The following is a 17,701-nucleotide window of genomic DNA, read 5'->3' as shown; positions in this document are numbered from 1 at the left end:
AAAGCTAAATTTAATATATAACTATAAATAGAAGGCCGACGAGAGCCCCAGAGCTGTCGTGCTTCACGCTGGGGTTAACGACACCACGCTGCGGCAGACGGAGACGCTGAAGAGGGACTTCAGCAGCCTGATCGAGACGGTTCGCAGCACGACGCCCGTGGCAATGATCATCGTGTCAGGACCACTGCCCATGTTTCGACGAGGACACGAAAGGTTCAGTAGACTTTTTGCTTTAAATGAATGGTTGTTGTCATGGTGTAAAGAACAGAAACTGCTGTTTGTTAATAACTGGAATCTTTTCTGGGAGCGTCCTAGGCTGTTTCGCGCTGATGGATTGCACCCCAGCAGAGACAGAGCGGAGCTGCTCTCTGACAGCATCTCCAGGACACTTCGCTCCATGTGACTAGTAAGTCAATTCTCAAATAACCATTATGATGAGCTTTGTTCCACCCGCTTAAATGATAAAAGTACTTGCACTGTAAAAACTATTAAGACTGTGTCTGTTCCCCGTATAGTGAGGTCAAAAAAAAAATCTTATCGCAATTAAACCAGAAAAATGTAAAGTAAATGAACAAAAACAATTTTTTAAGTTTGGGCTCATAAATATTAGATCACTCACACCCAAAGCAGTTATTGTAAACGAAATGATCACAGATAATAGTTTTGATGTACTCTGCTTGACTGAAACCTGGCTAAAACCAAATTATTATTTTGGTCTAAATGAGCCTTCTCCACCAAACTACTGCTATAAGCATGAGCCCCGTTAGACTGGTCGTGGCGGAGGTGTTGCAACAATATATAGTGATATTCTCAATGTTACCCATAAAACAGGATACAGGTTTAACTCTTTTGAAATACTTCTGCTAAATTTACACTGTCAGACATGCAAAAGAAATCTAATGTATCTCTTGCTCTGGCTACTTTGTATAGACCAACAGGGCCATATACAGAATTCCTAAAAGAATTTGCAGATTTCCTCTCAGACCTTCTAGCTACAGTTGATAAGGCGCTAATCATGGGAGATTTTAATATTCACGTTGATAATGCAAATGATACATTAGGACTTGCGTTTACTGACCTAATAAACTCTTTTGGAGTCAAAATGTCACAGTTCACGTTTTAATCATACACTAGATTTAATTATATCTCATGGAATCGATCTTACTGCTATAGATATTGTATCTCAAAGTGATGATATTACAGACCATTTCCTTGTATCGTGCATGCTGCGTATAACTGATATTAACTATATGTCTCAGCGTTACCGTCTGGGCAGAACTATTGTTCCAGCCACCAAAGAAAGATTCGCAAATTACCTGCCTGATCTATCTCATCTGCTATTTGTACCCAAAAATACACATGAATAAGACGAAATGACTAACAACATGGACACTATTTTCTCTAATACATTAGAAACTGTTGCCCCCATCAAATTGAAAAAGGTTAGAGAAAAACTTACTGTAAAACTGTAAAATCGTAGACTTGAACGCAAATGGAGAAAAACTAACTTGGAAGTTTTTAGAATTGCATGGAAAAACAGTATGTCCAGCTATAGACAGGCTCTAAAAACTGCTAGGGCAGAGCATATACACAAACTCATAGAAAATAACCAAAACAATCTAAGGTTTTTATTTAGCACAGTGGCTAAATTAACAAATTACCAGACGCCACCTGATTCAAACATTCCACCAACGTTAAATAGTAATGACTTTATGAATTTCTTCACTGATAAAATAGATAACATTAGAAATACAATAGCGAATGTAGATTCTACAGCATCTAACACTTCAGTTTCATCAATCGCACCCAGAGATAAACTGCAGTGCTTCACAACCATAGGACAGGAAGAGCTAAATAAACTTATCACTGTATCTAAACCAACAACATGTTTATTAGATCCTGTACCCACTAAATTACTGAAAGAGTTGTTACCTGTAGCCGAAGAACCACTTCTCGATATCATTAACTCGTCGTTATCCTTAGGTCACGTCCCAAAACCATTCAAGCTGGCGGTTATCAAGCCTCTTATTAAGAAACCAAAACTAGATCCTAGTGTACTGGCAAATTATAGGCCTATTTCAAATCTTCCATTTATGTAAAAATTTTTAGAAAAAGTTGTGTCTGCTCCAGAACTGGGCCACATTGGAACGCCAGTCTGTCAATGATGGTGATAAAACATAATAAAAGTTAGTTTTTGTAGTTTTTTGTAGTTTTTGTAGTTTTTTATTTCTTACACTGCAGGGGAAGGAAAGAGGTATATAAAATTAAAATGAAAGTTTCTAAGCAGTTGCACAAATCTAAATGCTTTTTGGCATTCAGAATATGCCCAGATAAATTTCAGCCTAATAGGGATACCTGCACTGAATCTTCAATTTCACATGTATTGTCAATAAAAAATACTGTATTTGTATTTAAATAAATTTTTCCACACAGTATTTTGTATTTGTATTTTAAATACATTTCCATGTATTTATGCCCATCTCTGGCAGCTATGCTAATGTTGTCTCTATTTTGTTTCTATGTTTTGCCATGGGATTTACATCCCGTGTTAACTAGGATTTACACAAGCTCCAGTCTGGATCCAGAACACTTGAGAAGAGATGATGCTGACCCTCAGAGGACCTCAGATGATGCTAACCCTGAATCAACAAACAGAACTAACAAATATTGCTACAAGTGTGACTGCATCATATAACAATTATTAATTAATAATATTAAAAATGTTCATCGTCTGGCTGACTACGTCTTGTATTAATTTTTTCTAAAAATCCTGTCAAATGTGCACAAAACTGTCACCACCATAAGCTACTACTAAATATTGTAGAAACATAATTTTCTGTAAAGTTGCTTTGTAACGATTCGTATTGTGAAAAGCGCAATACAAATAAACTTGAATTGAATTGAATTAATATGATTTTATTACAATTTTACTAAATATTATAATTAATTATATTTATAACATAAATATACAATATAATTATACATATTATAATTAAATAAGATATTTTTTCTTACTACTAATTATATTAGTAATACAATTATTATGAAATGAAAAAGTTACAATTTAATTTAATTTATATATATATATATATATATATATATATATATATATATATATATATATATATATATATATATATAACAAGCCACTTTTTTCAGCAAATACTGATATAAGCACCCAATTAATCAGCCTGTCACTAAATCACATTTACTGTTTGTTACAGCATGAATGCAGCAGCATATGATATGAAACAGAAACCGTGTGCACGACTGAGGGTTCACACCTGAATCCACATCTCAAGGCTGCCATTTTCTACATGGTTTTTGCACTTGGCCTCATTGGTAACATCACCGTCTTATGGGTCCTCTTGAAAATCATGCATGTGAAAAATATGTGAATTTATGTGTCTTAAGCTGTAGATAAAAGTCACATACAGCTTGGATGGCCCGAGGAAAGTAAATTGACAGCAAATTTTCATTTTTGGATGAACTATCCATTTAAACCTCTTTACGACAGTCATTTTATGTCTACAGCACAGTCATCTGCAGCTGATATTCCTCTTAATAAATCTCTTTCTTTAGCAAGGCACATATAATTCATTTAACAAGAGTCAAGAGTTAAGTGCAACTATTGTAACCATATTACCATATAGTGACTTCATTTTTCTTCAATAAAACATCAAGTCAAAGAGAGATATAATGTGCTCTTTTATTTGTAGCTGATTCTGTTTATGGATGGATCCCTGACTGATATTCTGTATTTAGCTCATTTTGGGGGTTTCTGGATAAAACTGGTGCTGATATAGTTTAAGGCTGATATTCGGCACCACTGTTAAAGCTTATTCTGGCCTAATTCAAGGCTGGTTTGGAGTAATATTTGTGTACAGTCGAATGTGTAGCCTTTCAAAGTATACTTAATTTGATAGCGTGTACTGTATTTACGCAGGTGGTCGACATATGTGCTCTGTAATGTTATATCTTTGTCCAATGCCTTGCATTATTTTTCCCCAGAAATAATGATCAAAAAATATCTTTGAAAACGATTGTCCTCTAAAATCATCTAAAATCTCATAACCTTCTCTCACACAAGTGCTTGTCAATGCAGTTGTCTTACATGGTAACTTGTTTTTGTTTTCATTCTGTCTCTTTAGTTTAATTTTCCACTGTGACACTATGGCCAGGGCTAGTGTTGCCACTTCATGGAACAACCTCATGGTATAAATGATGCATGGTACAGTACATGTATACTATTCTGGATGATAACATGTTATGCACTGTATGTGGAAACTCCCATCCACTTAAAAAACAAGTGTACTTTGGGCTTTATACATGTTACCTTTTGGCAAGTGACTTGTCCACATTTATGCTATAGATGCTATAGATAACCTCAAATGAACTTTGTTGAGAGGAGATGAAGACTTCAGCAACATGTCAACAATTGTATATTTAAGCAAGCTCTATTTAAATATTGAAGCTATACTTCAAATGTGGAAATCTAGTTATATTTTTGTAAAATGTTTTAAATTTGATACTATTAAGTCTAACACATCTGTGTTTTTACACACTGTTTAAGCCTAAATAGTCTGAAGAAATAGAAAACTTTGATTTAAACTTTTCCAAGGCCAAGGCAAAAAAGAAACCCACAAAAGTGCAAAGACAAACCATCCCTGCTATTGGCTTCATGTTTTCTGTTTTAGTGTCTTACTCATTCAGATGGTGCACATCCAAATCATTGTTATTTAATGATAAAACATTTGAAGAAAACCAGAGTCCCTCTTACTATACAATGTTTCTGGTTATTCAGACGGATATCTTTTTTTAAAGTACAAGTGGTTGGGTGTGTGCAGAGCGTGTAAAACCACATAACACATTGCTTAGCCGTTCTGAGTACACATGCAAAGCTGAGCTTGTTTTTCTTTAAACTGGTTATTTATTGGCACATTTTATTATTGTTATTATTGCACCATTAAAGCACTATGAAGTTCATATTGCAGTATTACAACATTTGCAAATAAAAAGACAGAACATGAAAGTGACGTGATATACAGCCAAGTATGGTGACCCATACTCGGAATTCGTGCTCTGCTTTTAACCCATCCAAAGTGCACACACCTACAATTCCTGCCAGCCCGAGACTCAAGCTCACAACCCTTTGTTTGCGAGTCTGACTCTCTAACCATTAGGCCACGACTTCCCACATAGATGTATAGCAATGTCATTTCCTCTAAACTGTAGTCGAAAAATGGTGGGAGCCAATAGACACATTGCTGTTGCAGGCAACATGAAAGTATATCTGCAATCTGCAGCCCCATACCCCAATTTAACTATTCAGGAAGTACCATAAACCAATAGCCTTAGAAAAAAAAAAAAAAAAAAAAAAAAAAACACCTATAACAGATCATGCTTTTTTGACTGATCTCATATGGTATGATCTCAACTTCACAAGGTCAGGGGGCAAGATCACTTTGAACTCTTGTACTGTAAGTATGGCAAGCACATTTGTTTGACATCTTTTTAAAGTAGCATTTATTTTTTTGCCTTTAACATGCATGGAGAGCATTTTAAATATGAGCCCTAAGCCATACTTTTGCAGCAAACTCCTTTTGTATCAGTTTAAAATGGTTATGGTTTCACACTTTGGTTGGTAAACCAGCTGTTGGAAACATTCAGTGTCACAGAACTAGTCTGAATGTCACAGGTGGTTTCCACCACAGATCGACGTTCATAGTGCTCATAGGTATGTGAAACTTTCTGTAATGCTAATAAATAATTCTTAAGACTTTATTTGTTAAATTTATAAAGTGGTAGGGTGAATTTGGGATGTTCACAGAATGCTAATGAAGTTTTTCGAAAATCTTAATTGCAATTTGTAAATAAAACATCAAATTGCTCAGCACAAGAAGCCATGTCTTTTATGTGGTGGATAAAAGGCTAATACAATTATAAAAATATTAAAAATAAAAATTATTAATTTTCAACCACCTGTGACATATTGTGGCTCAAATGAACAATAATGTATGCTTTTGTGTGTGCATATATCTCTACATTTCTGAGGAAGCATATTTAAGGCATATTGTTTGAAATGGTGCTATGAAACAATACTTTGTGTTTTTAAGTAGAATATATATTTAAGGGCTGTACAAATACACTGCATTTAATAGAGTGTCCCCACTTTGACATTTAATAAAGAAAGATGCCTAATTGTTACTGATTAATTATATATATATATATATATATATATATATATATATATATATATATATATATATATATATATATATATATATATATATATATATATAATGTTTATTTTTCTATTTTTATATCAAAAAGCAGTTGCATATTGTTGCATAAAGTATGTATTGTAATACTATTTGTGTGTGTGTGTGTGTGTGTGTGTGTGTGTTTTTCTTTTTTTTTTTTACTAATGCCTTAAAGATATAGCATTATGCTAAAACTTTCAGTTTCCCTGTTTGTCTTAGTTCACCTCTGGGTTTCTGATTATGAATTCTACAGCTGCGTTGCTGAGGTAAGACCAGACATCATCTCCAAATGTAGTTCAAAGAGCAGATAAAGAACACTGAGAAACTGAGACATGAACACAAATAAGTCTATACATCCACAAGTTATCCCGTTTTCAAGCCTATAGATTTCTTTTTTAAAGGCTGGTCACATCAACCAATCAAGATATAAGATAGATATTTCATTTGTTTCTTTTCAGTGTGGGTCAGCAGACGATGGAAGCCACACCATTTTCCAGGTGAGGTCACATCACACACGTCCTGATATTGCTGAGTTATATGTGTTCCTAGGTCAACATATTTTGTTGACCCTGGAACAACATTTTACTAAAAAACTGTAGTCTTGACCATATCCCTACGCCTAAACCTAAACTTAACCATGAGTGATCCTTAAAATCAGAGGAAATGATAGATGAATGACTCTGATGTACAAGTACCTAACAGTGATTATAAGCATAAACTTCACAAAATCTATAAACTTGTTCTTCAAATCTGATTGGTTAATCACAATATTGTTCCAGGGTCAACAAAGATGTTGTCCCAGGAACATGTCTCACTTGGTAAAATCAGGCTCTGCGTCACATCATTTATTAGTCACAGTTGCAGGAGAACTCTGCTTTGCTTATAGTATAATTTCTTTTTTTGTTCAAGTGAGGATGGATACTCTACAAATGATACAACTGCTGATACAACTACAGGGGACTATTATGGATACTATAAAACTACAGGGGACTATTATGGATACTATAATGATGACATTGTTTCAAATTCCTGTATTTATGGTGATCATGGAGCTAGCATTCTTCCTGTGTTGTACTCTCTGTTTTTTGTGGTGGGCTTTCTGGGTAACATACTGGTGGTCTGGGTGGTTTTGATGGGTGTGAAGCTGAGAAGTATGACTGACATCTGTCTTCTGAACCTGGCTATTGCTGACCTGCTCTTAATCTCCTCCCTCCCCTTCCTGGCACACAGTGCCAGAGACCAGTGGATTTTTGGAGATTTTATGTGCACTATGGTCCTCAGTGTCTACCACATTGGATTCTATAGTGGAATATTCTTCATTGTGCTGATGAGTATTGACCGGTACTTGGCTGTAGTTCATGCTGTGTTTGCCCTGAGAGTCAGAACAAGGACATATGGGATCTTAGCCAGTGTGGTCATATGGATTATTGCCGTTTCTGCATCCTTTCCTGAGCTGATATACCTTAAAACCACAGAACACAACAAAACAAAAATATGCATGTCTTATCAATCAAATGATAAAGATTCTTATAGTACTACAAAGATAATTGGTATCTTTAAAATGAACATCATTGGTTTATTTTTTCCACTTTTAGCGATTGGATTTTGTTACTTGATGATCTTAAAGAGACTCCTGTCAGCTCGCTCCTCCAGGAGGCAGGCCATGCGTCTTGTCATCACAGTGATGGTGGTCTTCTTTTTCTGTTGGGCTCCATACAATATTGCTGCTTTTGTAAAAGCTTTAGAGATGATGGAACATATAACTGCATCTTGTGAAGGCAGTAAGGCAATCCGTCTAAGCCTGCAGTTCACAGAAGCTCTGGCTTACTCACACAGCAGTCTGAATCCCTTTCTTTATGTGTTCGTGGGGGAGAAATTTAGGAAGCAACTTTTTAGACTCCTGAATAAGACACCCCTTAGTAGAGTGCGGTTCATAAAAAGTTACATTGTACAGGCCACAGGATCTGTTTACTCACAGACCACTAGTGTGGATGAGAGATCAAGTACAGCTGTTTGAATAGAATATGTGACCCTGGACCACAAAACCAAAGTGTTAAATTTTCTTAAGTGTCACATTTTTGAGATTCAGATTTATACATAATCTTAAAGCTAAATAAATAAACTTTTTGTTTTGTTTTTGGTTTGTTAGGATCAGACAATATTTGGCCAAGATACAACTGAAAAACTGAAAATCTGGAATCTGAGGGTTCAAAAAAAAGTTAAAATGCTGAGAAAATCATCTTTTAAGTTATCCAAATGAAGTTCTTATCAATGCATATTACTAATCAAAAATTGTTTATATATATTTACAGTAGGAAATTTACTAAATATCTTCACGGAACATGAAAGCCTCGTAGAGTTATTTGTGCATATAAATGTTTGTATTTAATTTTTATTTAATCATTTAATTTGTATTCATACTTTTTGCTTTTGTTATAGCTTTGTATTATGTATATATGCATACATACATATACATATACATGGATATACATGAATTGCACTAATATTGTAACTATATGAATTATATTTTTGTAAGAATACATAGCTTCAGTAAAATGTTAATAAAAATCAATAAAAATAGCTTTACATGTAAGTGTGGCTCACTTTGCAGAGTGATTATTTTACCCCAATGATAACAGCAGGAAGGTTAGATGGTAACACACTTTAACCCATATATAATATATATATGGGCATAATGGCCTAAAGGTTTTTGGTGATTAATATAATTTTAATACATTTTATTTTCTGAACAAATGCTGTTAAAATAGGTTTAAAATAAAGCTACTTTGAGTGTATTCAACCCTGTTTTTATACCAGTTTTTTATACAGAAAAAGTGAACACACACACACAAAACACAGCAGAGGTTTATGGTCACAGGTAAAAAAAGCAAATCCATAATGCTCCCTATTTGCTATCATAATATAAAAAAAAATCACTTTGCGGCATTCATCTTTAGTAGACGCTGCATTTTTAGATTATGGTAAACAGGCAACAGTCACAAGAATGAAAGTGTACGCTTCTCGAGGGGGTTATAAAATATAACGCAATGAGTGATGGTGATGAAATGTCCAACTCTGCCATTTGAAGCAAAATAACACGTACTGCACTCTTCAAAAAACAGGTAAATGATGTAATCTGTTAAAACACATCTCAAAAACAGCCCTAAACTCATGTAAAACTGACGCAATAGAAACTGGTTCACAGTCTTAACCACAGACCCCAGCCACTACTCCTCTCCAGAAGCATGATTCAAATCATGCTCAACTATGTTTCTCCCACGATGAGCTGATATTAAGCTGACATTATGATTCAGTCTAATATCCCCAGTACAGTCTTTCTAATGAAATTATGTGTCGTGTTCCCATATCTGACCAGTCATCGTGATTAAGCCTTCACTAGCCAGTCAAAACATTATGTGTTAAACATCACTAACAGGACAGGATGCACTGACACCTCCTGAGGTACTATCCCCATTACCATAATGAAACTGGTGCTTGCTGTTTCTGCTTTCTACAAGTTTGGAAATTTTTCTCAAAAGAGTCACAGACACTACGGGTAATTTTAAAAACACATATGTTACTCCAATATAATACTCCAACACAATGACTATGGCATTTTCATTGAAAACGGCAAGGAGTATTGTGTTAAAACATATAATGTATGCAAACATCTATCGTTTCTTAAGGACAAAATTGGTTGAGGTTAATCCAGTACAACCCAAACCTAATTTACACAGTTTATGAATACACATTGTACATTACAAAGACAATTTTAACCTGCTCTTATTACACTCCTTTACAAGTTCAATACATGAACATGATTTAAACTTTTTTCTCACATTGCTGCAGCGCCTCTTTTCACCCTCTGCCTTATATACTCTGTTTTACTTCCTCTCTTTCTAAAGCCCTGCCTTTTGAAAAAGCCTTGTCTGCTCTGATTGGTCAACTACTTAGTGCGTGTTGGAAATGTAACACCTCTTACCATAACCAGGTTTCAGCTCCGGAGGCCTTTATGAGCAGTTGTAAACAACATTATCTATGGCATGTGGTAATTGTGGTATAAGTATTGGAAGTCTGGAAGAAGAAAAAAAAAGGTGACTGAAAATTTTAAAAACAGACAAACAAACACATAGATATGTATTATTTTCCTTGATGCTAGATTTTAGCTTACTTTTTCCTCCTTGTTTCACACTATAGCAAACACCAAAATACAATGCTTTGAAAATACACTGTGGTTCTGCAGCGTTTAATCTAGATATAAAATTTACTATATAGATACACATAGATATATTTCACACTTAATTTCAAATTTAAAGGTTGCCATGTACCAGAATTTTTTTTCTAAGCCAAACTCAACACAAACACATCAAAAACAAAGAAAACTAGCTTTTGGATAATTTTAGTTAAAGGCTTGATTAATTGTATTGTTCACATTTTATTACTAGAGTTATTATTATTATTTTATTATTAATATTTTAGTTCTTCACTCGAATAATTTATATTTATTTATTTATTTACACCAGCCAATCCATTTAGCATGCCTTAAAGGGATAGTTCACCCAAAAATGAAAATTAGATAGACACTCTATTTACAATCATTTGAGAGATAGGTGGCGGTAATGCACTCATGAGTCTGTGATCCTCCATAATGCAAGAAGAAGAAGAAGAATGGATCACATGCTTTGCTGCACGCTCAAGCACATTCATAAGAGTTCTGACAGTTTGGACATTGTGTGAATCAGTGGTACAAAAAAAAAAAAAATTTATTTAATATATATATATACTGTTCAGTTTCTTGCACAGACTGATCGTTTTGGTGTCTTTACACATCAGTGTATTATCCAGGCTGCAAGGAATTCGACCGGAAGTTGAAGTCGGCCGCGTGCCGCCATCTTGTAGCAGAACTTCATTTGCGTTAGCATTCCCATTGACTTCCATTCATTTTGGCGTCACTTTTACAGCAAATAACTTTACATCTGAGGCGTTTAAAGACTCCATTTTTCCATTATTTATTTCTAAAGACGCGACATTATGGCCCCGTAGAAACAGTTTTTAAAAAATAGGCTAACGATTGCGTCATAACCACTCGACTCTCTGTTGCACAGTAGAGAAATTACCGTACAGACAGGAGGAGAAGCTCGCAAGCAATTAACTTAAAGGGGGGGTGAAATGCTATTTCATGCGTACTGAGTTTTTTTACACTGTTAAAGAGTTGGATTCCCATGCTAAACATGGACAAAGTTTCAAAAATTAAGTTGTACGTTTGAAGGAGTATTTTTGTTCCAAAAATACCTCTTCTGGTTTATCACAAGTTTGGGAAAGTTTTTTTAGAGTATGGGTGTGACGTTAGATGGAGCGGAATTTCCTTATATGGGTCCTAAGGGCACTTCTGCCGGAAGAGCGCGCGCTCCCGTAGGGCAGAGCACAGCAGAGACATTCAGTGATCAGAGCGAGAGCGAATTGTCACAATAGTGTTTTTGGTTGCCAGGGCAAGACAACCCTGCACAGATTACCAAAAAAAAAAAAAAAAAACAGCATTTGCATATCGTTTATTTCTTAAGGATAATGCAGTCCCAACGAAAAAGGGTCACGATCGTGTGTTGGAACCGCAGGCGGTGAGTAAAACTGCTTCAAATATCTCTGTGTTGTTAACTTAGCAATCGGCGCATAAGAACATCAAGTAAACAACATGCGATGTTGTCATCAAACTGCATGACATAAAGTGGAACTTTTGGTCATTTTCCAAAACCGCTAAGCAAATATATACAGTTTCAATACATACTAGGGCTGTGCAAAAAATCAAATGCGATTTTCATGCACCTCTCATCAGTAAAGACGCTCCTGTAATTAGAAGTATATCTCCAGCATGTGCGTTCAGATCAGGGTTGCCAGGTTTTCACAACAAATCCTGCCCAGTTGCTTCTTAAAACTAGTCCAAAACTAGCCCAATCGCGTTTCCGGGAGGTTCCCCGATAAAAATTGCTTCCCGGGGTTAAAATATAAATTTTGGGGAAGGGTTTCCCTGGTAAAATTAGCATTTTAGGGGCTAAATATCACGTTATTGGTATTGGGATTGCTTCAAACCGCTGACTTGAAAAACAACCGCAGACTTGGCAACACTGGTTCAGGTGGAGTGCCAGTTACTACACAGACAACTAACCGACAACTAACACAAAATCGCTTTCAAAATCGATAAAGAATCGCCTGCGATTTTAACATCGATTTTGTGTAGATTGTCAATGAATTATGGCTCTGTGTAGTAAATGCCAACCAGTGTTGCCAAGTCTGTGGTGGTTGTTTTTCATGTCCACGGGTCACAGCGACCCCAATACAAATAACGTGATATTTAGCCCCTAAAATGCGAATTTTACCAAGGCAACCCTTCTAAAAAAACGTATATTTTAACCCCGGGAAGCAATGTTTTACCTCCCGGAAACATGATTGAGCTACTTTTGAGAAGCAACTGGGCAGGATTTGTTGTGAAAACCTGGCAACCCTGATCTGAACACACGTGCTGGAGATATACTTCTGATTACAGGAGCGTCTTTACTGATGAGATGTACATGAAAATCGCATTCGATTTTTTGCACAGCCCTAACATAGAGACGTCGTTGCTGATGCTGCTCTTGTTAAATTTCAGCCTCTGGATCTGATTCTGGATCATAAATATACGCTGAATCTGACTGTTAGCCATGGTTTGTTTTGGATGATGTATTTTTCCTCACGGTAATGTCACAGCTTCCAAACGCTCTCAACGCAAAAGCCTACTTGCGCTCCTGATTCTTTAGCACCGCCCAAAAGTCACGCCTCCAGGCGCTCGTGTTTTTCCGGGAAAAATCGGTACAGACTATCTTTCTCTTATAAATATAATAAAACTAAAGACTTTTTGGAATTATGAAGGATGCAGTACTACTCTAAGTAGTACTAAGATTAACAGGATATTGAGTGAAAACGAGCATTTCACCCCCCCTTTAATATGGCGCACTGGCGTTACATTTTAAAATACTATACAAAATATTTAATCAGAATACTTACTCCTGCTCTCTCACGCCAAAGAACTCCCCGCTCAAGCTCGCCGTCTCTGCAAGATTAACGATGGCGGTTTGCACGCACAGCTACTAGAAGATTTACGTCTGTCAGACAGGTTGCTGACATCATCAAGCTTAGTTTGAGTCTGCGCCTCAGAAACGGAAGAGCTAAAAAAAAAACGCTAAAAATGGGCTTCACTTGTCTCAATTGAGTTCCAATGGGGTCGCTGTGTCCATTTCTTTTACTGTCTATGGTATTATCACAAGCTGTACAGTTTAATCTGTGCATGTTTTTCTCTCTCTCATATATTCTGTTACCATTTGCCATGCATTATACAATTAAGAGACTGCAACGAAGCTAAAAATAATAATTTGTGTTCTATTGAAGAAAGTCACCTACATCTTGGATGCCCTGGGGGTAAGCAGATAAACATAATTTTTTTTTGGGTGAACTATCCCTTTAAAATTCCTGATATGCAATTCATGCAATGTCTAGCTGGTGAGACCCCCAATGGGTTTAACCTGACCTGCTTTTTTAGTGGTCTGTGGGTTGAAGGGTTATTATACAGATATTAAAATTAAAACAAAATCATAAAAAAGAGATTACTTATAATGTAAATAATTTTATTTTTATTTAACCCTTATTTAACCAGGAGAGTCCCATTGAGATTAAAAACTCTTTTGCAAGGGTGACCTGGCCGAGACAGGCAGCAGCATATAAAACATAATACAAAAACATAGACAAATAACACAGAAAACAAAAAATAACACTTCAAATCATTTGCAATCATTTTTACAATCTAAAAAAAAAAACATTTACTTAATTAAGGTATCTGCTTTTACATCTTTCTATTTAGATTTAAATGCATTTAGCGAAGCTAAATATATTGACTGATTTCAATATATTATTGTTTGTTTTTAAGATTTTAAATGGGTTAGCACATGCTTATTTATCAGTAATTTTAAATGTCCACACTCCTGTTAGAGCACAGAGGTCAGTCAATCAGGTGCTCCTCGATGTTTCAAGAGCCAGGTTAAAAAAAAGGTGGCCGAGCTTTTTCAGTGGTGGCACCTAATTTGTGCAATAGTTTACCCGTACACATAAGAACTGCTCAGACTAATGGAATTTTAAGTCGTTACTTAAGACACAATGTATTCCTTGGCTTTTATTTCGAATTGAGCTGAGACTTTTGATGTTTTCACTGTATTTGTTTTGTTTCTTTGTTGTTGTTTTTTTTCTCTGACGTTGTTAGGCACTTTGGTCAACCATAGTTGCTTTTAAATGTGCTATATAAATAGAAGCTTTTAGTGGCTGTGGTACATTTAAGGGTTATATGGAAAATTACAGACAGAGGAAGCCCGAAAAGCTTAAGCAGGAAACATAGAAGCATCCTATGCAAATGTTTTAGTTTTTTTTTCAACAATGTCATGGTCTAGAGCAACAAGAAGACTAGAAATGTGTACATTTGCAAATTGTTTTATTAAATAATAATAAAAAATAAATAAAACATTACTCTGGAACATGGGAAATCAGGTAAATAGGGATACATCAAACAAAATCTTATATCAATTAAAAAAGAGGGATAATTAAAGTTCAAGAACTAAGAAAAATAAAAAAAGAAAAAAGTAAGAGTGACATGACATACAGCCAGGTATGGTGACCCATACTCAGAATTCATGCTCTGCATTTAACCCATCCAATGTGCACACACACAGCAGTGAACACACACACCCAGAGCAGTGGGCAGCCATTTATGCTGTGGCACCCAGGAAGCAGTTGGGCCTTGCTCAAAGGCACCTAAGTCATGGTATTGCCGGCCCAAGACTCAAACCCACAACCCTAGGGTTAGGAGTCAAACTCTCTAACCACTAGGCCACGACTTCCCCTAAAAGAAAGAAAGAAAGACAAACATACACTATTTGTCTTAGACATATTTCCAGCTACTTCCTCTATTTTAGCTTTCGCAACTTAACTAATTCCAAGTAATCAATGAATAGAACCATGTTTCAGGCATAAGGACACAGTCACTAGATGAGTTGCATTTGGAAATTGTGAACTGTAAGAGTACAGAACTGTATTTGATGTAGAACTTTGTGTCTTAAAAGTATGTTTAGACAATAAAAAATGTTTGGACTGTCTTTTAATGACCGATTGGGTGATGAGTAAACATGTTGTTTCTAACAAAAGCATTTTTTGAGATCTCCTATCACAGCTATAGGAAGTTCTTCTGATATCAAGGATGGTTTACTCCAATAATCTGGACTGTCCTATTGATACCGAGATGTTGTCTAACGTCATCGAAAGGAGGAACATCCTGAGTTTACACCATGCATGCATATAACCCTGGCAGGGGCAGAAGTTTCCCCCTAGTGGGACCAGCGAGGAGAATGAGCAAACTCAACTCAAACTCAAGCAAACAAACTCAAACTCAAGCAAACAAAACCTCTACTACTATGCTCTCTATTCCAGTTGGTCTCTGGAACTCAACCTCATGGCACTGACAGAGACTTGGATCAAACCTGAAGATACTGCCACCCCTGCAGCCCTCTCTACTAATTTCACTTGTTCCCACACTCCTCGTACCACTGGGAGGGGTGGAGGTACGGGTCTCCTTATATCCAAAGAATGGAAATTTGAACTTCAGCCATCACCTACAGGTACTGGTTCATTTGAATCACATGCCATTACTGTAACCCACCCTGTTAAAATTCACTTTGTGGTCATTTATCGTCCTCCAGGTCAACTGGGAAACTTCTTGGAGGAGTTGGATGTGCTGCTATCAAACTTTCCTGAAGATGGTATTCCTCTGGTACTGCTTGGTGACTTCAACATCCACTTAGATAAACCCCAGGCTGCTGACTTCAAAACTCTGCTCACCTCATTTGATCTCAAGCTAGTGTCCACTACAGCGATTCACAAATCGGGCAACTAACTTGACCTCATCTACACGCGCTGTTGCTCTGTGGACACCTCTTCAGTTGCTCCACTGCACACCTCTGATCACTTCCTCATTACTGCTAACCTAGCACTTACTCCTGAAGTGGCACACACTCCAACGCAGGTCACCTTTCGACGGAACCTACGCTCACTCTCTCCATCTCGCCTATCTGCTGTGGTTTCATCCTCTCTTCCACCATTCTCTCAGTTTTCTGCTCTGGACACGAACAGTGCTACGGACACTCTTTGCTCCACTTTAACATCTTGCTTGGACAACTTTTGCCCACTGTTGTCTAGACCAGCACACACTGCCCCATCTGCCCCCTGGCTGTCCGAGGTTCTCCGTGAACATCGCTCTAAACTCAGGGCTGCAGAGAAGAAATGGCAGAAATCAAAAAACTCTACGGACCTCAGTGTGTATCAATCTCTCCTCTCTTCCTTCTCTGCAAATGTCTTCACCGCTAAAACATCCTACTACCACAACAAAATTAACAGCTGCTGTGATGCTCGGACACTATTCAAGACTTTCTCTTCTCTTCTTAATCCGCCGCCTCCACCTCCTCCATCGACTCTTACAGCGGACGACTTTGCAGCTTTCTTCACAAATAAGACAAGATCCATCAGTGAACAATTCTCTACACCGCAGACTGAGGAAAACTTCACAATGACAGATGCACACTCTTTATCCTCCTTCTCCCCACTCTCAGAGATGGACGTCTCCAAAATTCTCCTGTCCAATCATCCTACTACTTGTCCACTTGATCCTATCCCCACTCACCTCCTTCAAGCAATCTCTTCTTCAGTCATACCTTCACTTACTCACATTATCAACTCCTCTCTTCAATCTGGAACATTTCCCTTACCATTCAAGCAGGCTCGGGTAAGCCCACTGCTCAAGAAACCATCTCTAAATCCAGCGCTTCTGGAAAACTACAGACCGGTATCCCTTTTTCCATTCATTGCAAAGACACTTGAGCGGGCTGTGTTCAACCAGCTTTCTATGTTCCTTGGACAGAACAACCTCCTGGACAGCAACCAATCTGGCTTCAAAAGTGGCCACTCAACTGAGACTGCTCTGCTCTCGGTTACTGAAGCCCTGCGATTAGCAAGAGCAGCTTCAAAATCCTCGGTACTCATCTTACTGGACCTGTCTGCTGCTTTTGACACTTTTAATCACCAGATTCTCCTGTCCACCCTCAGAAAGATGGGAATCTCTGGAACTGCTCTCCTGTGGGTTAAGTCCTACCTCTCTGACAGATCCTTCAGTGTGTCTTGGAGGGGTGATGTTTCAAAGTCACACCAGCTTGCTACTGGGGTTCCTCAAGGCTCAGTACTTGGACCACTTCTTTTCTCCATCTACATGACATCTTTAGGATCTGTCATTCAGAAGCATGGCTTTTCTTATCACTGCTATGCTGATGACACCCAACTCTACTTCTCATTCCAGCCTGATGACCCGACGGTAGCTGCTC

At 37.0% G+C, this 17,701-nt stretch overlaps 1 protein-coding gene across 4 annotated transcripts; it reads left to right on the top strand.

Annotated features, from left to right (window-relative positions):
• The first annotated feature begins 3,152 nt into the window (after positions 1–3,152).
• Positions 3,153–16,823, top strand: LOC127974539 (C-C chemokine receptor type 5). 4 transcript variants are annotated; one of them, XM_052577891.1, is made up of 5 exons: positions 3,153–5,480; positions 6,483–6,529; positions 6,722–6,760; positions 15,762–15,949; positions 16,031–16,823. In XM_052577891.1, exons 2-5 carry the CDS (start codon positions 6,504–6,506, stop codon positions 16,222–16,224), a joined length of 447 nt encoding a protein of 148 aa, XP_052433851.1. In that variant the 5' UTR covers positions 3,153–5,480; positions 6,483–6,503; the 3' UTR covers positions 16,225–16,823. The 4 variants fall into 4 exon arrangements, with proteins under 4 accessions (XP_052433851.1, XP_052433848.1, XP_052433850.1 ...); XM_052577888.1 differs by lacking the exons at positions 15,762–15,949; positions 16,031–16,823 and adding an exon at positions 7,173–8,619 and having other exon boundaries at positions 3,171–5,480; XM_052577890.1 differs by lacking the exon at positions 3,153–5,480 and adding an exon at positions 5,497–5,737 and having other exon boundaries at positions 15,762–16,823.
• The last annotated feature ends 878 nt before the right edge of the window (positions 16,824–17,701 follow it).

The sequence above is a fragment of the Carassius gibelio genome, chromosome B16 (genome assembly GCF_023724105.1).
Source record: "Carassius gibelio isolate Cgi1373 ecotype wild population from Czech Republic chromosome B16, carGib1.2-hapl.c, whole genome shotgun sequence".
Lineage (NCBI taxonomy): Eukaryota > Metazoa > Chordata > Actinopteri > Cypriniformes > Cyprinidae > Carassius > Carassius gibelio.
This window is presented reverse-complemented; position numbering and strand designations above follow the sequence as displayed.